The sequence below is a fragment of the Pygocentrus nattereri genome, chromosome 19, assembly GCF_015220715.1.
Source record: "Pygocentrus nattereri isolate fPygNat1 chromosome 19, fPygNat1.pri, whole genome shotgun sequence".
NCBI lineage: Eukaryota > Metazoa > Chordata > Actinopteri > Characiformes > Serrasalmidae > Pygocentrus > Pygocentrus nattereri.
In genome coordinates, this window is record NC_051229.1 from 16,702,581 (window position 1) to 16,729,639 (window position 27,059).

At 38.5% G+C, this 27,059-nt stretch overlaps 1 protein-coding gene across 1 annotated transcript; it reads right to left on the bottom strand.

The window, feature by feature from the left end:
• On the bottom strand, positions 1-27,059 carry ap1m1 (adaptor related protein complex 1 subunit mu 1). The gene is made up of 12 exons (XM_017697163.2): positions 26,856-27,059; positions 24,807-24,963; positions 22,305-22,372; positions 21,925-22,055; positions 21,247-21,394; positions 20,635-20,761; positions 19,084-19,226; positions 18,096-18,167; positions 17,606-17,764; positions 17,314-17,439; positions 3,531-3,606; positions 1-1,891 (listed from the first exon to the last, which is right to left on the bottom strand). The coding sequence occupies exons 1-12, from the start codon at positions 26,895-26,897 to the stop codon at positions 1,869-1,871; spliced, it is 1,272 nt and encodes a 423-aa protein (XP_017552652.1). The 5' UTR covers positions 26,898-27,059; the 3' UTR covers positions 1-1,868.

Here is a 27,059-nt window from a genome sequence, read left to right on the forward strand (position 1 = left end):
TATTGTGAAAACAGCTTTATCTTCGATTAGATCTGCAGACATTAGTTTCAGAGAGACATGAAAGCTACAGAATGTTTTAACGCATCTCATTTTAATTCTGCTGCCAACCATAGAGGGCATGCGATGTCTTAGTAGTGATTTCACTTTGTCATCTCTAAAACTGTGGACAGGACAGGAGCAGCATTCTCAGATCAAATGTGAGCGGCATACATATATGAAACATACATATACATATTACTTGCACCGCTAATTTGTAAGAGAGTGTGCTGGAAATGAAAGAAAGCTTAAATTAATCTTAAATCCTAAATTCTGACATGGCACAATGTCAATTCCTTCCAATGGCAGCGAGCACCTGTTCACTTTTTTGTAGCTTGTAATGGCATTGTTGAGCTCTGCAGTAAACATGAGAGTGGTCACTGTCAACAGAAATCCTCAGCACCTCTACACCCCCCAATAATACTGAAAACATGAAAACAGAAAATACTCAAAAGAAATTAAATAAAAAAAATAAAAAAAACACCTAATAAACACAGTGTAACCACCACAGACAAATCAATGAGAAAATACAATATGACAATACTATGAAATAACAAATGATTTTGGATGATTGACCTTCAGGTTTGTAAGTGTGCAAATGTAGACCTACAAGTATGTTGGCTGTAACCATGAGACAAGTAGAATCTCATGTTTTTCTAAGTGCCATTAGATTGACTTTTAAACCACAATACTGGCCCTCTGCACGTATATCAAGTTATGAAGGAGTACTAACACTTTTAAAATGTGGGCTTAAGATTCTTGGTACATGGTAACTCCTGCCAAGCAGCCAGACGTATACAAAAGCAGTGTACAAGATCCTGTAAACCAAGGAAATAACAGCTAACAGACCCTAACTACTGCCGCTCTTTAAGCTGAAGATGTCCTGGATTGATTCGAACTGCACTGTATCTTAGATGAGGTTTCCTTAAGAGTGGTCACTATCTCGCTGAACATTAATGGATGTGATATCTGCTGACTTACACAGAGAAAGACACTGATGGTCCATGAAAACACAGTCTGTCACAGCAGGCCTGAGATCCAGAAATTTCCTGCAGTGTTTGAGGGTCTCCTCAGTAGTTCGGGATCTACACCCAGCATATGGATAAAATGAAGCAAACTAGAATAGGAAATATGACCATCATAGAAGAGAAAATGTCTCATCAAGATCTAATTTGGGTGCATTTTCTTTTCTTTTTGATGCATGCCATTTGCAGAAGAATCATTTTGATTATATAGATAAAAGATTTCAGAATTAAATCCATTGTAATGAAAAGTTAGCTTTTATGATTAAACAGAATTGCTGGAAAAAGAGGCATTTTGCAATCTAATCTCTACTTTCTACATCTGTAGCATATGGTCAATTACTGCAGATCATTTTTGAAGCATTTCCCAGTATTAAATGAAAGGACAGAAACCCCACTCACCTCACATATAAAAGGATCCAATGAGCAGGTGCTGTAGTGCACTTTCAGTAGATTTTCTGTTATGTTCTAAATACAGTGAAATTAATGTCCATGCTAATGAACCATATGCTACAGACACAGCAGATAGAGACTGGGTCGGAAAAGGCTGGAGCTTTCCTTTAAAGATGGCTGGTAACAGGTTCTATTGTACTTTTTTGAAAACAGACCAAAAAACTTGTTTTCCCTCCTCAAACACTGCAGATATGCCACTGGCTCAGGTCCAGACAGAGACAGAGAGACAGAGAGAGAGAGAGAGAAAGAGAGAGAGAGACAGAAAGAGAGAGACAGAGACAGAGAGAGAGAGAGAGAGAGAGAGAGAGAGACAGAGAGACAGAGGCCCAGGCTCTGCAGGAGATGGCTGAAGTTGTACTACTGGGTCCGGAGTTGATAATCTGCAAAGAAACAAGGAAATGAGCCATGTTTAATTAAAGTGTTCGGAACGGCAGGAAATCAGGGGGTGGGGGTGGGGGGATAGTTTAAAAAGTTAATTGTGACAGCTGAGCTTTTCCGCCCAGCCGTCCAAGAGCACAATGCAAAATAAGACCGGGTTTGGAGACCGAGGATAACCTGATGATACTGGCTTCAATTCAGGATATGAGTAAGGATATGAGTGGGTAACAGGAGAGAGAAACAAGGTGTTCCTGCCTCGACTCTCAGAAGATTTAACTACTGTACTACTTAAAATGTTATATTATAAATATCACTGTGGTATCAAAATGAATCATAACTTGTTTTTTTCCAATATCATATGAAAGCAGCAGCTGTCTTTACACTGTGTGAAGGGTATATTTTTTTTCTTAACTTAAATTTTTTTTTCTGAAAAGCTCCCATTTTGGAGACGCAAATGGTTTGTTCTGACAACAGCAGCACATTTTTGTTTTATAATACATAATTAATGTGTCTTCAGCCCTATTCATACTGGATCAGCAAAAAATTGCCACAGGACAAGCAAGTTTCTACTAGGCTGTATTTTATCAAAACCTAACATACTGCTATACGCCTACTGATCATATTCTCCCACGCAGAATTAAAGTTTTACCACATGGACCAAGATTCTTCAAAAGCATCCATTTTTCAGTTCAGTTTTTACTATAATGTTTACATTTTTAATATCTTAGGGAGATATCATGTGTATCAGAAACACATATAGGAGTCTAACTACAGTGAATAGCAGTGGTAAAATATCTTTTTCCTCCAACTCAAAGCAGCATCTGTCTGGAAAAACACAGATGTGTTGCTGAGTTTGGTGAAGAACCATAGGAAATTCAGCCTGTAAATTTTCTCGAGGTAGCAGGGAGAAAAACAGAGACGTGTCTGTAATAACCTCTGTGATAAATAATGCACTGGAATATACTATTCCATTTTTTATTTTTTCAGACTTTTCTTGATTTCATTATTTTTACTTTTTTCCCATATCAAATAACCAACAAAACTGCAAAACTGCAGAACATACAGAATGTACTCTTACTACCTCTGCAGGGGCCAGAATTATACCTCTGAGTGAAACATCCTCTTTTCACAGAAACATTACATCTCAGCCCTTGACTATCTATCGTTCGACTTTTACCAAATTGCCTAATTATTGCCCAATACCTGCAACACTCTGAAAAACAATGACAAATATAGAGCTGGAGAAAGTTGAGTGTGAGAACTGGTACATGTGGAGGAGGATGTGTATGGAGTAAGCATCACTTTACTGTGCATTTAACTAGCATGACAAATGAACTAGATTGTGATTTTTAATAATGAATGAATACTCATCTACAATGGTCCTCAATTCTGTGCTGTGGAACTGCTATTCACTTGTGTTTTTTTTTCTGGCTTCATCAGAAATCTTGTGATACGGGCAGCGTACTGTTATCTAATCTTTTCATCTTTTGCGTGCAAATGCACGTGAGAGAGAGAGAGACACAGTGAGAGACACAGTGAGAGACACAGTGAGAGACACAGTGAGAGACACAGTGAGAGACACAGTGAGAGACACAGTGAGAGTGAGAGAGAGAAACACATGAGCGAGTTCATTGTGCTTACCTCCATTCTGGGTTATGTATCGGACCCACGGCAGCGCCTGGTATCCGCTCTTCTCAATGATCTTCAGGTAGCGCACCTGTTGAAAACAAACCGCTTCAATAATGCCACTATTTACAAGACAAATCTATAGTGTGTTACACTGCAGTGCAACTCAAATGCAAACAATTACACTCAAATGCAATAATTTGGGGGCCCCCAATAAAATCCTTTTTTTTCCCCCGTGACACTGTGTGATCAGAATGAGAATCCTTTATTGATCCCAGAGGGAAATTCAGTTGTTACAGTTGCAACCATTTATGTAAAAGAATAAAACACCTTAATAATTTAAAACAAAGATTGAGAAATGTGTAATATGTACACGAGATTTAAGTTCTTATGAATACAGTAAAGTGGCGGTGACTGATAATAAATATTAAACATCTAGTATAAGGCAGTTCAAATTTTTGTACCCGAGTTATTGCACACATAATTATTACTACACATATAAACAGTAGAGTTAGGTATTGAGTATTGCACATAAGGAATATTTTCAATGTTATTTCCTTCAAAAATTTGGAGATGCATTTTTGTTTTGTAATATATCATAAAGGGACACATACAAAGTTTGAGCACCTCTGGTCAAATTACTGTTTCGCTAATTACATCTTGTACAGGAAACAAACTTAAATATGGTATTTTTCTGGATATTCTGTACATGTTTATTTGCTGTTACTTCAGTTAAATTTTTGAAAAATCAAAAAATGCCATTGCTTTTGCACACATTTTGTTAAACTCACATGTACAGCATGTGTCAGAAGAAATAAATAAAACTCAGAAGATAAAATTATATATAAAATATGCGGTTAAAATTATAAGATAAAAATTATATATATATATACATATATATATATATATATATATATATATATATATATATATATATATATATATATATATATATATATATAAAATTTTTATCATATAATTTTAACCGCATATTTAAAAAATTACATGAATAAAAAAGACCCACTGTTTTATGCAAAAGTTTAAAAACCTTTAGTTAAATAAATGTTTTGTTGATTTTCTACACAGAACACACTTCTGCAATTTCAATGCACAACTACAGTTTACTTGCAAAATCTGGCTTATTGAATTTCACAAATCTTTGAAATGACAGACACTGATGCATTCTGGCCTTTGCGGTGCTTATTGCAAATAAACTTCTAACCAAGTCAGGATATTGGTCGCTTCGATAAATTAAGGCATGCATATGATGATCCACTGAATGCAAATAACTGGGTATACATGCAGGCCAATAACCTTTCAGGTCACACTGTGGGCTTGATATTGTGTTACTATATACTGCAATTGCAACATGCATCAATATAACCGCAATACGGCATTGTGTACATATTGCTAAGCCAGGGAACATCCTGCATGGGTACCATGATGTAGCCCCAGAGCCTGGGAAAGTAGTAGAATGTATACAAGCAGAGGAAGCGTTTGAAGAAGTGAGATTGAGGAAATGGCACCTTTTTCTCTGTAGAGAGATATTGAGACACGCGCAGTGCCCTTCCAATCATGCATTGCATCACTGGAGTATTTGCACAATCAGCTTGAAAAGAAGAAAAACACGCTGAAAAGGCAACATGGAGCTCTGGAAGAGCTGACAAACATTCTTCATGGAGTAAATCCTGGGTCAAGTGTAGAGCAGGCATTTTAAAGGCATTTGGTAGATGATCAAGAGAAGCTTTCAGCAAACTCCCAAAGTACATGCATGCTAACATTAAAAGCCCTATCATCTGTCCAGCAGTTTTGGGCTGTATTCTCTAAGGACAGACCCAAACCTCCCAGTCTCAGGATCCAAAATAGCATCTATGTAAGCAAAATAGCAACAGAGCTTTTCTAAGAACAAAATCCATATTCTCAGTATGCATCAATACAGGGCTAAAAAAGCAGAGCTTAAAAATGGCCTCTCTCAGGACTATTTCCAATCAAAATTGGAGGAGAACCCTGTAGAACCACCTCCGCGGAGACACTCTGGCGGCTATTTCAGGCCGGCTGTGCGTGGAGTTGAGTGGGTCGGAGCAGTGCCACCCTTGGGTGCAACAGGGCACTATTTAAAACTTAACAGGCCTCCCTTCTGGACATACCCATGGACTGGCAAAGTGACGAGACGACTCTAAATATCTAAATGTAGCTTTCTCTTCATGGCCTTATGGGCCAGAGCATACGCGAACGTAGCGGTTAGGTCCTCTAGCTTCTCGGCAGGCCATGTTTGGGTCATGGCTCCAGTCAGGACCTGTAGTCCTGGGCCAGTATGGTGCTGGGGTTACAAGAAAAAGCCATGAGGTATACTGTCAAACAGACTCCAGAGGATTAAGTCTGGCTTTACGGGAATTTGCCAAACAAGACGAGTTAAGGGACAATGTTTGTAGCCCTTAAGGTGGCTTTGGCTCGGAGTGCTCATGTGTTTACTGTGCACCGGTCTCTCATTAGTGCGGCATGTCCTAGTAGACGCTGTGGCCTACAGAGCATGCTTGCAGTCCGGAGACAGACCGCCAGACTGTCACTGTCCCAACGGTCACAGACATGCAGTCTAGTCACTCACATACACACACACACACTCCCAAAATCCTGTGCTTGTAAATCTCCACCTCAGCACTGGAGAGCACAGCTGCTGAGTCAGCGTTCTCCTCGGGCTGCTTGTGCATAGCCAGTGGGTAAAGGCTATTTCAGTGATGGCTCAAAATCTAGACTCAATAAATCAATGTCTGCAGTGAAAGAAAGCCTGTAAAACAGAAACATGAGACACCATTTAAAAGTACATCAGCAAAGCTTGTAGCGAATATCACAGTTTTCGGTTCTGATTCTTCCAATGTACCTGAGTGCACATCTATAGTGTGATGATCATGAACTGACAAGCAAAATATGAAAAGAAATGCACTGTAAAAATGTTTTTAAAATGACAAGTTAACTAATATCTGCCAGAAAATATCTAGAAATCACAAGATGTTATAAAAAAAAGTCAATTATGAGAACATCTCATAATTCTAAGAAACTATGAGGTTGTTGTAATGCATTTATGACTATGGTGGGCCCAAATAATTTGAATACTCATTCATTATGCTGGAATTCCTTGCTCAATTCAGTATTCTCTATTTAGTAGACTTTAGACCCCCAGGAGAACAGGCTTATTTATTACTGTTTTAAACAACAAAAAAATGGCAGTTACTTAATGATGGATGTGACAATAGGCTAGAAAACATCTTAATTTTAGCTTAAGGCTAAATATACACCATACACCCCCTATGACTTAATACATCACTTCCAAAAAGATCCAGCCTTTTAAAAAAAAAAAAAAAAAAAAAAAAAGACTAAAGTAAAGTTATTGAATATTAAAATGGGAAAAAAAACATTTAAACAAAGAGAAAAGGCCAGATACAAAATTTGCTTGGTAATAGTTATGACTGTTGAATGACATTCAGGTATAAAAGCTGAGCATCCTCAGTCAATTAATTAGCCTTGTCAGAGGTGAGATGGAGACAAAGTGTAAATTTACACAAATGTGGTATAAAGCAGGCCTCCCTTCACCTATCAAAGTTATTTCACTCGTAATGGAACTGAACTCAGAGCACCAAGTTAGCAGTGGAATATGAATCTGACTGCATTCAGCAAACCAGCTAAACGGACCATGAAAACACATGACTACACAAATATTTTAAAATACTTGTGTCTTGACCACGTTTCTGTATCATGGCAGCTATCTAGGTTAGAAAAAAAATCCAGTTATCTGTCCCCTTATCTGACATTACGTTAGGTCATGTGTAACTTTGTTATAAATCTGAAAGTGGAATAATCCAACAAGTATTTGAAACCTGTAAGATGCAGCACTAATAAGGAGGTCTCTTTTTTACATCTCATTTTACATCTCTGCCTTCCGCCCGATGACCGCTGGAATAGGCTCCAGCACCACCACCTCTGAGGGAGAGGGAGGCTTAGAAAATGGATGGGTGGATATAATCATAAATACAAAAAAAAAATCTTGATGCTCGTGAATACGCACAAATCACTATGTGTAGATTATTTAGCAATTTTATTTCACATCACATAATTAGGATATAGATATATTATGCAAAAACACATGGCCTAATGACCCAATTACAAATATTGGTAACCAGTAATATTGCCGAATTAATTCTGAAAAATACAGGATAAATTGCTCATTTACATCATGACACAGATTTTTTTTTCTAATGTATTTTTGCTGACAGTTTGCTGTCAGCTTCTCTCTAATAGTAGGTTTGCAATGTAAATGTTACGTTACAAAAATATTACGTAAAACAAAATATTTTACATTTAGAACATTCTCATACTTGGGATATATATACAGATGAATAGAGAAAAAAAAAATCAATGAGTGGAGATAATTTACCATGTAGCATCCATACATGTTTAGCAGGACCAGTTGACCTAAAATGTTGATCAAGATGGCAAAAAGAAAAAAGATCTAAGTGCTTCTGAAAAACAGGGTCATTATTGGGGCACAGACGACAGGGGCCTCAGTCACAAAGACTGAACTCCTGGGGAGAGTTTTAACAGGAACAGTGACTAAAGTGACATCTGCATTTAGATCTATGAGAAAGACAACAGTAAACAGTAGGAAACTGCGGTTGAAAGTGTTCGTACATTAGTGTGATACGTAAAGAAATACAGAAGAGCAACTGTTCCTCAGGTGACTGAGAATGTCAATGCAGAACGTGATCAGACTCAGTCAGCAAGAACAGTCCATCCACAAACTACACACAGAGAGATATTAGAGAAGAGTTACAGTGCATCAACCCCTCATTTCAAAGAAGAGTGCACAGAATAAGTCTGTATCTTATTCAGTCCTTGTGGGAGTAGTCTCTTCCAGGATCTCACTACCCTGATCCACTGAGGGGTCACTGAATGATTTGAGAAGTATGACAATGATGCAAATCCTATGCTATAACCTTCTTATATACACATTATATATATACACTATGTTGGCTTTTCCTGTAATTTGTCAACTATCTGTATTGTTATTGTTCAAAAAAAGATAATATCTTGTAACTTTTTCTCTAATGTCTCTAAATCTTTTGCTCTAATGTAATGATGTAGGGAGATGTGGACCTGAAAACATCTGTTAAGGGCAATCAAGACACTCTGATGTTCCAGTGGTGGAACTTCAACCGCAGGCCAGTACATGAAAAAGCAATTAAAATGTCAAACCTTAAAATGAATGTTTAAAAACTGCGTTTTTCAGTGACTGCATGCAAATTACAGGTCTCTAATCGAAAGCCAGTCTTAGCCCTGGAGACTGATTAGCTGCTAAGGGTGATGTCTCAGTGTGTGAGAGAAACTGTCATTTTCCACATATTTTGGCCTGTCTGCCCTCACCAACAAGACCAATCGGTAGCTCAGTGTGGGGGGGGGAAAAAAAAAAACAAAAAAAAAAAAAACACACACTATGCCAATCGCTTAAAGTGGTATCATGAATTTGAGACCCATGTCGCCACGCTCTGTCGTTACGGGATCAGAAAATGCCACCCATAAAGTTTTTAACCTGCACTTGCACGCCTGCAGAAAAAGTGGGATAAATATAGCAAAGCTCTGGACTAAAAAAAAAAAAAAAAAACAAACCCCAAAACCCAAAACATCAGCTCTATAGTCAGTGTCTATTGATGTGCTAGTGTGTGTTTACCTATGTATATTCAGGGCCAGCTGAGTGCAGCCGTAAAGGTCCCAGGACATGTCAGACACCAGCGTCAACCAGTCTCCCCCATCCAGTATGTGCAGGGCCTGTGGCCTGCATACTAGTGCGTCCCGCCTGGGGTTATCTCACGCCATGTCAAGGCCAAAAAGGCTGGGGCCTTGACGCCTGGCCACTGGTTTAGTGGCTGGCTAGGAGAACGCCGCCTCAGGAGCGCTCCGGCGGCTCGCGGGCGGGTGCGGCAAAGGCCGGGAACGAGAGAGGGCAGACAGACGTGCTGACCACAGGAGAGAGGGAGAGAGAGGGAAAAAGAGAGTAAAAGAGAGAGAGAGGGAAAAAGAGAGAGAGTAAGAGAGAGAGAGAGGGAAAAAGAGAGAGAGTAAAAGAGAGAGAGGGAAAAAGAGAGAGAGAGTAAGAGAGAGAGAGAGAGAGAGAGTAAGAGAGAGAGAGTAAGAGAGAGAGAGTAAGAGAGAGAGAGTAAGAGAGAGAGAGAGAGAGAGAGAGAGAGAGAGAGAGAGAGAGAGAGAGAGAGAGAGAGAGAGAGAGAGAGAGAGAGAGAGAGAGACTAGGAGAGTGAGAGTGTTTGAGTGGAAGGGTTATCAAAGCATCCCTGAGGTTTTATCCCATTCCACTCTCACGGGAACAGGGCAGTCAGCAAGTTCACCCTGGAGACAGCTGCCATGGTGACCTTGCTGAACCTGCCTGAGTGTGTGTAATAAAGACACAAGGTAAAGCATGTGGCCAGTAATGATGGTCACAATGTGGCCTTGTTCAAGAAGACCCAAGCACAAGCCCGCAAAGAACCATTAATTTTATTCGAGTTACTGACAAAAAAAACAATAAAAAAAATTTCCCTTTATCGTAAACATGGTCAAGAAATGTTTCGTGCCCTTTCTTCTTCAGTGTTCGCACTGGAGTTACGAGGCTAATGTAGCTAACAATTAACGGAGGCTTATGGCTATTGATTAGCACAGTACAAACTGCATGCCTAAATCACTTATTACAAACCACGACAATTCTCAAATAGACTTTACATGGTTTCTGACACTACAATACGTACGGTCATCTGTAAAGATAAACTGAAGTACACTGAAATTAGTCCACTACTACAGGGATGCTCAATCAGAATCAGCCAAGACTGGAAAGGGCAAAATTTTGCTCAAAACACAAAATCAAGAAGTTGCCAATAAATAAAAAAAAATATAAATAAAATAAACACACATCAGCGGGCCATTTTTTTTCCATTTTAACATCTTGCCATGATACAGAATATGCCAAAAATACAACAGCAAAATAGGCACTGAATGCTTATAAAATAATATTCAATAACAAATAATTTTAAATAAAAACTAATTGCACCATATAAAACACATATAAAGCAACAGGTTAGTTACAAATCACGATCAACCTCTTTAAATGTCCCCAATGTACAGTAGGTGTTTTAAACCTGCCTGTTTGATTGAACTAGACACCTGGCATCTTTTCTTTTTATGGTGCTGTACTATAGACGCACATTATGTTGCAGTGCATGCTGGGTATTGTAGTGCAGCTCATGGTGAAATGGGCTAATAGTAGAAAAAATTAAATGATTGACACATAGGACCTGTACTATAAAATCACTGCACAATCATGCATGATGCATGCAGAATGATCCAATACCCCAAACAGTACCTGCTCTATGAGGGTCCATGGGGGTCCTGACCACTGAAGAACAGGATAAAAGGGAGCTAACAAAGTATCAGAGAAACGGACTACAGTCTGTAACTGTAGAACTACAAAGTGCACCTATATAGTAAGTGGAGCTGATAAAAAAAAGAGCATAGGAACAAGGAGGTGATCATAATATTATGCCTGATCGGTGCACAGTCAATCGCCTCTCTTTCACTGTAGCACTTTGTTTGATTCATGTTATCTATTAAGCAACTGATTTAAAATGGGAAAAAAAAATGATGAAACTTTGGCCCATTAAAGAGGAAATAACATTGTTTATCTTGCCAATTTGGCTGATAAAAAGCGTTCATTTACCTCATACTGTCCAAGCTTTAGATTACAAGGTTAGTCAGCCAAAAAAAAATAAAAAAATTGTCAAATCAAAATCAGCCATAAGAATTCATGATCAGTGCCACCCTAAACTACTACACAGAGCATATTTTGGCATAAACTGAATTATTTTAGTATTCCCTTTCATGAAGAGAGTATAATGCATAGCTAAAAACAGTAGCTGTGTCAAAAACCACATAAGCAGATTTACTTTAGATCAGTGGCGGCTGGTGGTGAAGTCTGGCTGTTTAGTACTAGGACAGAGACAAAATATATAGATGACAGGACAGTTAGCCCTATGAAATTTAAAGACAGATCTTAAAATTATAAAAATAAAAATGATGATTGTTTTCTTTTAATTTTTTATGAAACGGTGCTTCATTGTTTAAATAGACACCCCTGGTTTACAACTCAAACTGTTGTTTGAGCCTTATGTAGTGATTCTGGATTGCAGATAGCATGAAGCCAAGTAACGGTAACGTTAGTTACATTAGCCTCGTAGCTCCAGCACAAAACTAAAGACACTAAAAGAGTCTAGACTGATCAACTACATCTGAGGTAAAGTGAAAACTGTAAACTTTATCTTCGGTTTCAGATGGGGACAGGCTCGCGTTTCACTTTCCTGAACGGATTTAAAAGGTTACTTCAATGCGAAAAAACAAAAAACAGATTAGGGCAACAGGCAGCTGTGAGAGTATAGAGGAAAACAGCAATAAATGAAGATTGGAAAAATTAGAAGAGGAAATCTCACATAAGTTAACTGCTTAATTAGATTTGACAAATGACTGATTTTTTCCCCTCATAATCCTGCTCATTGAGGGGGGGAAATCGAGTTAAGAGCGAGGTTTGGTGACTTTGAGTTCCGTGTGGGATGCTTAATACAACTTGGTCTACAATAGAGAGGAAATCTCTGGCTCCCCAATTCATTCATTCCCATTCAAAATCATATAAAATCAGCACTAATTGTGTTGGTGGAGGAAGATCGGCAGCAGCAGATTGGATGGCTCCTTTAAGATGATCATACAGAACTGTATAGAGAGAGTCAGGGCAAACAGAGTTCAGCCAAACTTTCAGCTACACTCACACAAACACCCCCCCATGATCAATGACTGCTTTTGGCTATGAGACAAGAGAATCCTTTCGCAGTTCCTTGCTTCTATTCAGCCGTCAATCCAATTCACAACTGCTCTTACACACTAGTATGTTATAGAGGTGCATAAAATATTGTCTGTCAACCATTAATGCAATATCCACATCTGCAATACTAACATCGCAGAAGCAAGGATGGATTCCTGACCAGACCAGCAGGCATCCATGGGGCCTTTAGATACCTGGGAAAATCTCCTACAGATAAAATCATCAGAAGAAGGAATAGCCCAATGAATGAAATAAATGAAATAACAGTGTTATCTGGTCTCATACCCCTTAAGTTTTATATTTTATTGACTCATGGGATATTGCTGTTGCTAATCAAGTCTGGTCTATTAGACAGTCTGTGATAGCACTGACTGAGTAGGACTACTTTTGTTTTTTGCACTACAATTCAGTTCTGCTAACAAAAACGACACAAACTGCTGCTTAATTTACACATTAATCAGGGCTCCAGAATACCTTATATACTTTTTAGCCACCCCAAAGTGAAACTCTCTTAAATTTTTGTACCACCATGGTACAGGATCCACTAAAACGCCAAACATGAAAACATACTCATCATGCCTGTGCGTACAGACACATATAATGACATTTATAGTCCATAAAGACATTTACATGCACATGTATAAGAGTAAGTGAATCAAACACTCACTATATATACACAGTCTTTGTAAAAAGATTTAATATGTTCAGGTTGCCTTGCAATACCTCTTAAAATTATTACATACTGTACTTGTACTGGAATGTCATTGCTCTTCAGAACCATATACAATGGTGTGAAAAAAAAATGTCTAGTATTTAAATTTGTTTGGTTATAAGAAACATTTAAGTGTGACAAACATACAAAAGAATAAGAAATCAGCAAGGGGCAAAGATAACACAAAATGCAGTTTATAAATGAAGGCCTTTATTATTAAGGGAAAATGAAATCCAAACCTACAGGGCCCTGTGTGAAAAAGTGATTGCAGCAGGACAATGATCCAAAGCACACCAGCAAGTCCACCTCTGAATAACTTAAAAAAAATTAAGACTTGAGTGGCCTAGTCAAAGTCCTGAGCTGAATCCAACCGAGATGCCGTGGCATGACCTTCAAAAGGCGGTTCACGCTTGGAAACCCTCCAATGTAGCTGAATTACAACAATTCTGCAAAGATGAATGGGCCAAAATTCCTCCACAGTCCTGTAAAAGACTCATTGCCAGTTATCGCAAATGGTTGATTGCAGCTGTTGTTGCTAAGGGTGGCCCAACCTGTTATTAGGTTTAGGGGGCAATCACTTTTTCACACAGGGCCCTGTAGGTTTGGATTTCTTTTTCCCTTAATAATATAAACCTTCATTTATAAACTGCATTTTGTGTTTACTTGCGTTATCTTTGTCTAATATTTAAATTTGTTTGGTGATCTGAAACATTTAAGTGTGACAAACATGCCAAAGAATAAGAAATCAGGAAGTGGGCAAACACTTTTTCACACCACTGTACTATTTTTAACGTCCCTGGGCCAATGAGATGGCACTAGTCTGGAATGATAAATGATAAATGCCAATGAATTACTGTTTAATCTCACTTTTCACACAAAATATCACGATACCGGACATTTTCATAATACACAATATGCATCACAGTATTTCGTTTTTCAAGGTTTGATAAGTTGGACCAGACTAAAATGAGCCAGTGATGCCACATTTAAAAATACAAAACTAATGACTTCCAGAAGTAAAACAACATCAGCAGCATTTTTGCTGGACTCGCTGTATGTTTTAGATCATGTGTGTCAGGTTCTAGACCTCATGGGCCAAAACACAGCAGACTTCAGCACACAAATCAACATTCTTTGCACCCAATAACAAAAGGAAAAGTACGGGGGGATTTTGAAAAATTAAATAGACAGTGTATAAAGTATTCAACGTATACAGGATCTTGATGTCTTAGCATAGTTAACGGCATCAGTCCAAAAACAAATGGGTGCTGCCTTGGTAATCTCGCCCACTCCAGAACAAGAATGTCCAGAAAATATCTGCATCATGACTGTAATAAAGAAAGATTTGGTTCGAACCAGCCTTTCAAGATCGATTTCTTGGCCACAGTCAAGGTTGGCAGAATAAGCTTTCTCTGTTGTGCTCCAAGTAGCAAAATACAATAGTCACACCATGAGGTTGAGGATCGTAAAATTTAAATCAGAATAGCTTGACCACCAGATAAATTTGCACGCAGGAGTGATTTTAGAAGGATTTGAGGTCTTTTGTTGTTATGATTTTTTTGGATAACTTCTCAATATCAGTAAATATGTTTTGTGAGGGAGGGTGAGTGGAATCAATACAAACAAAACTGATACAAGGAGGAGTGTTAATTTTTTTACATGGAAATCCTGGCAGAAATGGAAATTTGAATTATAGATCATTTTCCATATACTTGCCAAGATTATTAATGTGAGCATAGCTATGCCTTTGAAATGTCAATATATTGTTAATTTCTGTTTTTACCACTTCACCCATTAAAATGTTTTAGATTACTGTAGTTATTAACTGTGTTTCTTGTTAAAAAAGCAGGGACATCCCAGAATAATACATCATTATAATCTACAAAACAGGCTCCATAGGCAACCAAAATTATTTTAATTTAACAAAAAAAAAATCCAATACACTATACTGTGATATACATCAAAACCATCGTAGATCTTAATTATATTGTGATATAAATTTCTGGCTACCACCCACTACTAAACTAAGGCTTTTCTATAATCCAACAAGAGTAAATTACAGTGGTCAAAATAATACAGGTCAACCTTTAACCGTGTCACATTTTTAATATACTGAGATATGTAGCCATTTATTTTGTCCATACTGAGCTGCCTTTATTTTGAGCCACAGACATGTAGGTATGAGTGACTATACGAGCAGGCCTATTAGATAAGCACTGTAACAAACGGAAGAAGAGTGTATTGTTGGTCGAGTGCCAGTAGAGATCATCTCTCACCTCTCATTGCATAGGTTTGTGTCAGTAGCCGTCACCTGCGGCTAGATCAACAGGGTTCTTTCATTTCACAGCTGCAACCTGCGATCATTTACCACCTAGAGTCACATCACGCATACAGAGGACATGTATGATTGAGATTGTGTAAGGTAACAGCTGAGAGAGGCTTGTTGAAAGCCAGCCTATACAAAAGTATGAATTTGCCAAGAGAGCCTGAAAAGACAAGACACAGCTGAAAGACTCCTGCCAAGTTCTTCCTGTTTTATCCCATGTCAAGAAACATCCAAAGCATTTACAGAGAATATGCAAACAATGAAGCTTTCAGATGGACCAGTGATTAGACATCAGGGCTGCAGTTAACCATTATTTCAATAATCACTTATTTTCTCTGATGTTACTTGGCCATCCAACTAATCAAACCACTACGCCTTCTGCATTTCTCCTCACTTTGCTCATCACTGCACCACAATCATTCACACTTACCTTACAACAAGCTATTTTGTATGACGCAACGAAAAACAAGCCATACCACCCCTTACACTTCCTGCAGCGCCATTGGAATGACAACATGTATCAAAAGAAAGTTCACTGACAATCACTTAGTTGATGATTTGAGACAACTTGTCATTGTTCAAAGAAAAAAAAAAAAAAAAGTATCTTCAAAATAGTAACTTCACAGGAGAACACAAAAAAACATGGTTCTACATTATCAGGGCGTAGTTGATCTAGAAAGTAGGGGACTCTGGTCTCCGTAGAGGAGAAATATTGGCGATATATTGTGTGATTATATATTTAAAGTCCATTGGTGCTTGATTTAAAAAAAAAAAAAAAAAAAAAAAAGTGAATAGCTTGACAGCTGCCAGCTCTCTATACCTATTCCTTTGTCCACTTCCGCCTTCATTTTAGCGCTATAGTTCACATATTTTGAATGGAATAAGATGGGACTACTCACGAGATTTATTAGCGATGCACTGAAATTCTGGCCAAAAATGGTGGGCAAAGAGAGAAGACTATTTGAATGGCGATGAAAAAGAGAAACAGTCGGCCATGCGAGTTTTATGATTTGATGTCAAAAGGAGGCACTAAAGAAACACTGTTAAGAGACAAAGCCAAATTGGACACAGCAGCGGGAGCAGATTCCCTGAATGCAGCTAATGCAGGATCCAAGAGAAAATTCTAAAGTGGATCTGAACAGCCATAAAGCCACAAAGGAGTCTTCCAACAGTCTGTTCAAACAAGCTCCCAAACTAGATTTCAAAGTGGTGCAATTTTCTGAAGCCACACACACGGCTCAGGCGTATAAACACACACAGACATACAGAGTAAAATCACAGCGCCTGCAGAGGAGTGTCAGAATGTGCAGCACTACTGTGTTTCTGTGGTTTGTCTTTTATGCCTCACAATGTGCCTCAGGTACAACGACATCAGGTACACCAAAGAGCGCATTTGTTTAAGCAAAATGGGCCGGTGCTACATGCCAAAATCCTTCAGAAGACACCAAAAATATAAATTATGAAACTATAAATGCTGCCATGTACATACAAATGTCACTACATAAGAGTAACAGCTCACCAAAACAGTGAGCTGATGCTTAAAACACATTACGCAGACTATATCAGTCTTACAGATTCATGCCTGGTCAAGTGCATCTGAGCACAAACTGTACATGCTTGAGTGCAGAACTTATACTGTTATACTGCCACCTAGTGATGGCAAACAAAGTCATTCCAATCTCCTTTCGCATTTTCTGTGCTATAGTGATTCAGTAGCAAGGCAGAACCAGGAGTGACTTTGGCGCCCTCTAATGGCAAACAAAGGAAAAGTAAGTCCTCTTTAGACAGTTAGCAGTGATTAATAACAGAATGAGAGGATCTCATTCACAAGTTTCACAAGTGCACAAACACACACCTGTATTCCAGAGGTGGTGAAGTACGGAATCTCAAACTTGACGCTGATCGGTGGCTTTCCTTCTTTATCTTCTGCTTCCACACTTGGCAAACCGAAGTGAGCTCTCATCAGATACTCCTTACCTCCCTGAGACAGAGACAATGAGAGGGAGAGAGAGAGAGAGAGAGAGAGAGAGAGAGAGAGACAGACAGACAGACAGAAAGCAAAAAAAATTGTATGATTTCATGTTTATGTTGCTCTGAAGTATAGAACATCACCACCCTTCACCTTCCAGTTGTGTATATGTACTCACAGGGAAAGATTTGATGGACCAGACAATCTCGCTATTCTCTGGGACCCACTTCACACTGCCCACGGTGGTCTTAAACTTGGGTGAGTCTGCGTCTGTGGGTACAGGGATGTGGATCTCCACATTATTGGCTGTAGAGCGCCGCTTGAACTGTGATTTAGCCTGGGGGAGAGGAAAAAATGAAAAATTTTAATTCCTGCAACTTCGCCTGGACATTTGTAAATTGAGATTGTGTGTTCAGGTTGCCTGGCAATATCAGTTAAAAATTATTACATATATTTGTTCTGGAATGTTGCTGCTCTTCAGAACCGTACACTATGTTTATCCTCCCTGGGACACTGGGACGGTGTTAGTCTGGAGCCTTAAGGAAGCTACTTTGTAACTTGTTCCATTAAAATCAGGTTAATCAATCATCTTTATTCAGTTAACGAGGAAATTAATTAAGCTGTAAAAAGATTTAAAGGCAACTCTGATAAGAATGAGGAGCACTGACCTTTATCATGTACTCAATCCTGCTGTGCGAATGCTTCTCAATCACAGACTCGATCCAGATCAGTGGCTTCACCTGGAAAAGAACAGCATGATCCTCTATCAGGGTGATCACTGTGTGCAAGTGTTTTGAAGGAGTATACACAGAAGTATAGAACAGATGTAGCAGTAGAGTGAAAATGTCGGCTGTATGGAACTATTTTCCAGTTTCTACAAGGGAATTAAGACAAGCAATTTGCAATCACTGTTCATGCCTATTATCAAGAGGGGAACACCACCCAAGAATTTCTCAATTACAGGTTTGATACCACCTGAAAACTCAACATCTTGCAGAATAGGAAGAATACAGCAAAACAACAGAAGTAGAAAAGAAGGTTCCCGCTAGTCCATAACGTGTATAAAATAGAGCTCAATGATGCACTGGTTTGTTGTTATTATGCCTGATACGGACACCATCAGCAAAAATTGTGCCACTTTTTCCCCCATCACAGGATCACTCAGATTTCAACTTATGATCTCCTGATAAAGAGTCAAAATCTTAGACAGTTGTGATGCTGCAAACACCAATATAATTACCCCGTTCAACAATATCACTGGAATACAGGCTTAACCTGTGCATTTGAACACAAAACACAATCATGGTTAAAATAAAACACTTAAGTGTGCAAACTTTTTTTTGAAGAAAACTATGAAAAAAATACAAAAACTAAAGTTTTAGGAGTTTTTAGTTTCTGCTGTTTTTTAAAATGCTCCACTACAGCGATATAAAAGCACATGATTAAAACAAATATACAATTATATCTGCCAATATTAGACCAATTTTAGTCCCTTAAAATCAGTCCACAAAACGTCCAAATGCCCTAGTATAAAATGTAATGCACAGTTACCATAAGCTTGTGTGAGTGTGCTCATCGGTCTGCACAACACAGCCCAAAAGGCATGTTGTGTATGAACAGTGCCTGTGTGAGTGAGAGATCAGCAGGGATACACACATGTGTGTTGAGGCGGTAAGACATGAGCTCAAACTCTCCGTCTGGAGGGATGAAGGAGATGGTGCGGTCGTTCTCGAAACGGGACAAACGCACACACTGATGGAACTTCACATCTTCCAGCTCCACAGACTTGCTCTTCCCTCCTGAGATTCACAAAAAGATGGTCACTTTAGTAAATAACAAAAATTACATTTCCACAGCTCACAAACCACCTTAATATGCTAAGATGGAAGAATATACACTGCTAATTAACAGTGTGTGAACTATATGACTAATAATCACACACCTGCCTCAAACCACTAAATACACTAAAACTGAATTGCTTATGTGGTGTCCAACACTGTAGGGCGTACTGTTACCTATAAATTGTATGCATGTATTTATTTACTCATTTACCAATATTTTGCAAGTCAGTGATATTTACATCTACATTAGTTGCTGTCATAACATCAAGGATTAAGCTCTGTATTTACTAAGTGTCCCTAAAATCAGCTTTTCACTTGTCAAAAATAAAAGCAATCATTAGTTTTAGATCATTAGTTTTACTGACAGGAGAAATCCACCAATGTTTCAAAAATTCTGCATAACTTATTTGTTCATATATAAACAAAAAATTCTGATGGGAAATGCTTAATCCTAGAGAAAATGGCTGTGTCAAAATTGTTCACAGTAATGTTGACAGGAACCAGATGTCTAAAGAGCTTAATGACTCTAAAAGCTCCCTTACAGAAAGACATTAAATGAAATAGTTACAAATATGCTGCTTGGTGCCAGAGTTATTGTTTTATGATAGTTTTGAAAGCATGTTTGGATTTATTTTTTTATATATATAAGTACATGGTGATGGAGTGCATGGAGGGTGCTGTGAGGCATATAGTATCCATAGAAAACTTTTTTTCTATTTTTTTGAGAATTACCACTATGCATCAACCATTAACAACATTAAATAAAAAACTGGTTCTTCCAGGTTCCTATCACCACCACAATAAAGAAATATGAGCCAGTGCGTTTTTCTACAATTAACTGTTTTTATATAGAACCACTCTGAAAGAAGATCCCTGATAAAAATAAAAAAATAATAATAAAAAAAAAGCTACCACACCAAGTGGTTTTGTATATACTGCATGATGCCTGAAACACTTTTTACAACATTTCTGAGAACATGTTTTGGGCAAAAAGTTTGCAGTACATGCAGAGTACTGAAAGGTGAAATAGTTCACAAATAAAATCATTTTTTTTCTTTACCATTATTAACATTACATATAAAAACTCAACACTAATGGTATAACCAGACCTGCTAATAAGCTTCACAGGTGTTGTTATTGGCATTGATGGTTTTTAATGTGAATATCCGAGCTATATGGACATTTTATCCTGTATGAATATGCCAGGAAACCTCTTACAAGTCACGCACCCTCCTCTGTTAAAACTTACCTAGCTCCAACAACGCTTCAGAGAGGTTCTATACATGTCTGGTAGTTTTACACAGTGTCTAGCCTTTTGCAAGCTTTCCACAACTAATCTCAAAGTAGGAGGGTGCGGTGAACTTACGTCCAGTGTTTTCAAACAGGACCTTGTCGTTGAGGCCCAATCGCAGCTCTGGCATGCCTGAGAGAAACACTCGCATTTTAATGGAGCCCACAATCTCACTGCGCAGGACATTTCCATTCGCACTCACCTGAGGACAACAACAACAGAACACAACAGCTTTTACTGCACAGCTCTGTGTTAAAAGCACATACAGAACATCTTTTGGCCCAAAGGCAGTTTAAACGCCTAAGAGGCTTGATTGCTAACCTCAACAAGGAGATAAAATGTGACTTGGCATTATTCCCAATGTAGTGCTTTTAATAGCCGTCATTTCAGTTTTACAGTATTTTTTATTCTTCTTTTAATTTGGCACTATCAAAATCAAGACACTGAACCTCTGCATGTCAAAACTGAGGGACAAAGTCAACTACAGAAGGAAATTCAGCCAATATATGCAGGTGAAAACAAAGCACAGCTGTGGCCACTTGGCCTGTTAGACAATAACAAGAGCCCTGCAAGCATCTCTCCGTTTACTTTCCTCCTCACAGCACAAAAACAACAGTGTCCTCTTTGTTGTGATGGATTTCTGTGTTTGTTTAGACTGCAAAGGCTTTCTAAAAACAGCGCTCCTACCAGGAGGTTCACTGACTCAATGACGTCCAGGAAAACCTCATTCTTCCTGTACTTTATACCCTCTGACCTCCAGGACACAGCGTTGGTCACCGTGGCAGGGGGCCGTGGGGCGCCTGTGTCCAACTTGTGCCCTTCTTGTGTGATATATCTGAATGAACAGACACACAAATAACTACAATTTCAGAAAATGTTCCAAAAATGACTAATATTAACCATACTGATAATGCTGACTTAGAAAAATGTCGGAAGTCTGCTTCTTTAGTTTTGCACTGGAGCAACAAGACTAATGTAGCCAACAAGCAATGGAAGCCTATACCTCATAAATTAGCACTGTGCTAACTGTTTGTCTCATGTATTTACCTCAAACTGCTAAAAGCAGTAGCAGCCAACTTCAAGCTCCATATTTTTGCATATAGATAACAGTTTATCGTACAGTGTCAGAAACCACATGCTTAACCATTCCAAAGGTGCAATGATTCAGGCATGCACTTTGCACAGTGTTAGCTAATAGGGACAAGCTTCCATTACTTCTTAGCCATATTCACCCCTGAGCTCCAGCTCAACACTAAAGAAACAAACTTTTCTTGACTGATCAACTACATTTAGACTGAGGGAAGTTTCACAGAGCTATTCCTTTAAGATTCAAGAAAGGTAACAGATAGATGAGAGGATACTGACTCCTGGAGAATCTTGCTATCTGTCGTTTGTGGGTAGCCAAAGTCCATCAGCTCATCCAGCAGCTCATAAATGATGACAAAGTTATCCCTGATGCTCTCCTCTTCCAGCTCCTTGAAGTACTCTGAGAACACCTGAAAACAAAACCAGTATTTGTACATTTAGAGCCACTTTCCACAGACTAGGCCTAGCCTTACACTACACGGCACACTGGGGAAACTGGCCCACAGCCTAATGTGTTAATATAAAAAGAAATTCAAGGATTGTTCTCAACCTACACTCAACAAGTGAACTGGTACATGGTATTAAATGACATCTCACCAAAGAAACAAGTTATTTCACTTGAGTGTCACTCAAAATTGGCAAAGTTGAAGCAAACATACCTGAACGATTTTATACAGGAAAGAGAAAACCAAGGACACGCAGGCATTTTTCTTAGATGTAGCAACAACTAGTGGTCACAGTGTTAAGGGAAACCACAACATCCTTCTGAAAGTAAAAAAGTAAGTGCAGCAGCTGGGTTTACTGTTTGCCCTTCAGTGCAAAAATGAACTTCAAACCTCAAATAATATTCTGTTTTGAAACAAACACTATTTCTAAAAGAGAAAGGAAAAACAAATATATATGCACTGATCTTCTAATACAACATGCAATATGTAATATGATTATATATCGTTAAATTTGTTAGTTACAACAACTGTAAAGCACCATCAAGTTGTTAAATCCAACAACAGCACATTTGATTTGAAGAGCAATACAATGGAAAGACACATTTCTCTCACTGTCTTTGCATGCTGGGCGGCCTCATGCTTTATGTTTTATGCAGAACGTTAAAACCCCGAGTTTAAAACGTTCAACTTAAAGCAGTCAAGTAGTCTATGTCAACGCCATTTGGTCTGTGCCGAATGACCAATCAGATCAAAGATAAGATGGGTCTTTGTTTCACAGTTTTTAACTAAAATCCGTCTCTTTTAACAGCAGCCTCTGAAGCACAGCGACAGCAGGAGTCACATTCCAGGCAAAAGCGTCTGAAGAACTCATGTGTGGAGTTTTATATTTATATTTATATTGACTAGATGAGCTGAAGCTGAATGTCCTTTAAATCCAGACATACAGTGTGTGATTTTAGAAATCTTGTTCTTTGGTGACTCACACTGTATATGTGAATAGGCCATCGATTTATGTACTCGTACTGTACGAGAACCTTCATCCATGCTACATGAAACACTGTCTCTACAAACAGCTCAAACCATGAACAACTTCAAATAAAGCTGCGTAGTCAGTACTGAGCATAGAGGAACTGTGCTGTGCTGCTAACACTGTGCATCAAAGCTAAAAGCCAGGCAGTGATGTACATTGTAGGACAACAGAATTGTAGAACAGTCTGCCTACTGCCATTCTGATAAAAACAAACAAACAAACAAAAACACTGTATTAACGTTTATGTCTCGTAATTGTACTCAGTCTAACAGAGTGAAGTCAGCAGAGATGGACTTTAGTAGGAAATGTTGACTGTTTTGCATCTGTTTGGCTGGAATCTGTGTCTTCACCTGTACCAGGGAAGTGGTTGTGATTGTGCGTTTAAAACGGTCTAAAATCACACAGCGCATTCCTGGCGGGAATCAGCCAAGGATGTTTAAACAGCCCAGTGACTTTGTGTCCGACCACCACAGAGTCAGTACGTGAGCAGAGTCTCCTTTACTGTTAACTGCAGTCGTGCGTTTATTAGGGCGGCAATGTACACTCAGCTTACATCAAACGGTATCAGTTGGTGTCTGAATTTTTAACCAGTACCAGCCCAACACCCAAAACCGATATTGGTATCGATTGATCCGTAGTCTTTAGTAACAGTTACAAAGTAGACATTAGCAGTTGCAGTTGCAGCCATAGAGGACCCTAAACTGTATGGCTTCATAGATATTAATGATCTTTTTTGTTGTTTTAACTAAATCTATTAAAGTAATTTAATACAAGATCTAAATTATCTGGAAATAAACAAAAAGTACCTTGTTTTAGGTGAGCCTTTGTAAGTTGCACTTTTTTTTTAATGTGTAACTCTACCTGTATTTAAATAAAAATGGTATAAAAATGAGGTAATATCTTATAAACTTCATTGTTTTTGTAATTATACATTAATGCAGAAATTGTTATATGTTATTCTGTTAACAGGATCATTAAAAAGTAAATGAGTGAAATTGAGCAATAAAGCTGATTCTACATTAGAGATGTATATGACAAATTTTAATATTTAAGCACTTTTAAGGGGTAATGAATGGATAGCTTAAATTACCACAGATCTTTAGGCTTACCTTTTGGTGACAGCGATGGTGCTACACAAAATTAGCAGCACAGAGGAACACATTTAAAAACGTTTCAGTTTCTGAAAAACAGCCGAGGGAAACTGGTACGTTTTCGTAACAGATGAATAAAGGAGGCTGTCTCTTCAGAAGAGCTAACAAGCCATCAGGGCTAACAGGTACAACACAAGATGGTCATAGAGACTCCTTGTCTTCTTTTTGCCCTCAGTGGACAATGTCCCATTTTTCAGTCTCTGAATCTAAATAACAGTGTTGGCGATAATACCATGCTACCTCTGCTTTCTAAGTCTCGTCTTTGACAAAATGTTAAAACACTCACCTGTTGCAGTAGCAAAGTGCAACTTTCCAAATTTTACAGTCGTATTTAACCATAAAACTGCCTTTAACAGAATTGTTAGCCAGTATATTTCCTCCAAAACATAACGTGTGTCTGAACAGCGATGTCAGTATTCAAATACAGATTCACTTTTAACCGAATTCTTGAGCATCCCAACTCTAGGTCTGCACTCCAGCCCTTATAGCACAGATCAACACTAAACAAGAGAAAGACAAACACAGGAAGGATACGGTAGAGGTTGTTGTGTTTGATCCACATGAAACGCACTCCTCCGTGGGCCAGGATGGGGGAGAGAGTCCCCTCCTCTTCTTTATCCATCAGCAGGGTCATGAAGTGCTCGATCTCAGACATGTCCACATCGCCGCGGTAGTTACGGCAGATCAGGACCTATCAAAACACACAGGCACCACAAAAACATACCACACTGCGAGGTCACTAACAGAAACAGATGGCCCTCAGAGTGAACCTTTGCATACATCCCACCCTTCACAGTCTATCTAACAATACAACTGGGATTAGTGACAATTGTGTCATTTCATTTGAAAACTAAAGTTATTTTCTAACCATGAATGTAATCATCAAACGAAGCAGGCTGCACAAGTCACAATCTGAGCTGGAGCAATAACACTGACCTCAGATTATACAGTCAGCAGGATTAGAAACTACAAAACAATAAAAAGCAACCAGGTGTCCATTGGCAGACAAACCAGTAGGGACAGCTTAACAGGCTACAAAACCCTGAAAGCTGAATCAGGAGCATATGCGAAAATGGGGTCTTAAATTAAAAAGAGCACATTTTTTGTTCAAACTTCCTGTAAAATTAAATGGTTCAGATGTAAACAAAGTCATTCAGAGCTGCTTGATGAGAAATGCTCCAATCTATTAGAGTCAGAAATGTATTTACAGAGTTGGTGAAGTAACCAGATATATGAAGCGCTTAATACTTCTAAAGCTTTGTCACAGAAAGTTATTACAGTAACAGGTTATGAAAACACTGCCTGATGTCTGACGCATTGTTTTACAACAATCCGAGATAAGCTTCTGGCCTAAAATGTATTCAAAAATACATTCTTGGTGAAGGTGCACATACAGGGCATTGTAAAGCAAGTAGTACTCAAAGATTTTTTTTTTTTAAGATTTACCACTATTTTACTATTATTAGCAATAAATATAAAGCTCAGAAGAGATATGGGTTCATTTAGAGTAGCAAAAAAAATGGTTACATTTGAATAAAATCTCTGAACATTAACTTACACGATAAGTAAAGAACGTTTTTGCTCTCTCCTATAAATGAACCATTTCACAGGTACGGACAGTGACAATATACTGTGACACCTGGTTACTATCAGCGCCACTGTAATGATATCAGAGACCATGTTTCCCTACTTAGCATCAAACCATTTCATCTACTGAAAAATCAGTGGAATTGACCTTTTACAGTTTCTTGTGGGAAATGTATTTATTTTAAACCTGAGGTTGGTTTTCTGGGCTCTGATTAGGGATCATTCTGAACTAAATAACTAACTTTCACTTGGGAATATCTGTAGGTATAATATAATTAGTATATAGTTAGTCACTGGTCATTTTGGATTGTAAATACAAAGAATATATGAAACAATGATCATGACAGTGATTTAGACGGTTAAAGCCTGGAAATTTGGATGATATCGAAAAAAGATATGCAGCTAAGAGATGAGCGAGTGTGAAGAACGCTTTTTAAAAAAAACTTTAAAGTTTTTCATGTTTAAAAAGTTTTTTTCTTCCACCCCAAGAACCATATGTACAAGCCAATAACCATCCGGGAACCTTTATTTTAAGAGCGTAACGTTGACACTGACAACCGCTTGCCTAGGAGGAACACGTACGCTACTTTACTCAAATTCCTCAGCAGCATTTCGAAAAATCACTGTAAAATCAATTTTTGAACACACTGAAGCACTAGGTTTCATACTTATTTTACGTAAATGTCTCAAAGGGATTTACTACAGCTTTACTGCATCCTTAATTTGTGGTTTGGCAAAGAATTCTGTCAGAAAATGAAGAAAGAGAAGTTAGCTAGCGCCGCTAATCGGTCGCTAACAGGGATTGTTATGGCCCGTTTTTGCCTTAGAAAGCCTCTCAAAAACACAGACATGAATATCCAGTGTCTGTAACATCCAGACCTACAAAAATATGTTCACAAATACTAAAGACAATTTTAAGTTAACCAGCTCCGTCGACTACAGCAGCAGCAGTTGGCAGGGTGTGTAGGTTAACTCGGCTCTGTTCCGTTATCTCACCTTGCCTTTCAGATCCAACACATAAACAGCGCTGGCGGACATGCTGAGGCTTCTTAACGAAGCGACTGATTTTCAGCTCCGGGGATCCAACTACCGCCTGTCCTTACTCACACACAGCGTTAACGGATTGATGGCATCAGCGTAGGATGCTGAGAAATCTCCGAAACAGCGAATGTTAAGATTTTGGGCCGCCGGTTTCCACGG

Bases quoted from the DNA above. Each gene is read 5' to 3' on its own strand.
- ap1m1 (XM_017697163.2), bottom strand. From the start codon at position 26,897: ATGTCCGCCAGCGCTGTTTATGTGTTGGATCTGAAAGGCAAG. The intron at 21,395-21,924 runs GTCAGTATCCTC...CTGTTCATTCAG, and splicing joins GATAGCAAGATTCTCCAGGA to ATATATCACACAAGAAGGGC. The intron at 17,765-18,095 runs GTCAGTGCTCCT...CCTCTCCCCCAG, and splicing joins GGATTGAGTACATGATAAAG to GCTAAATCACAGTTCAAGCG.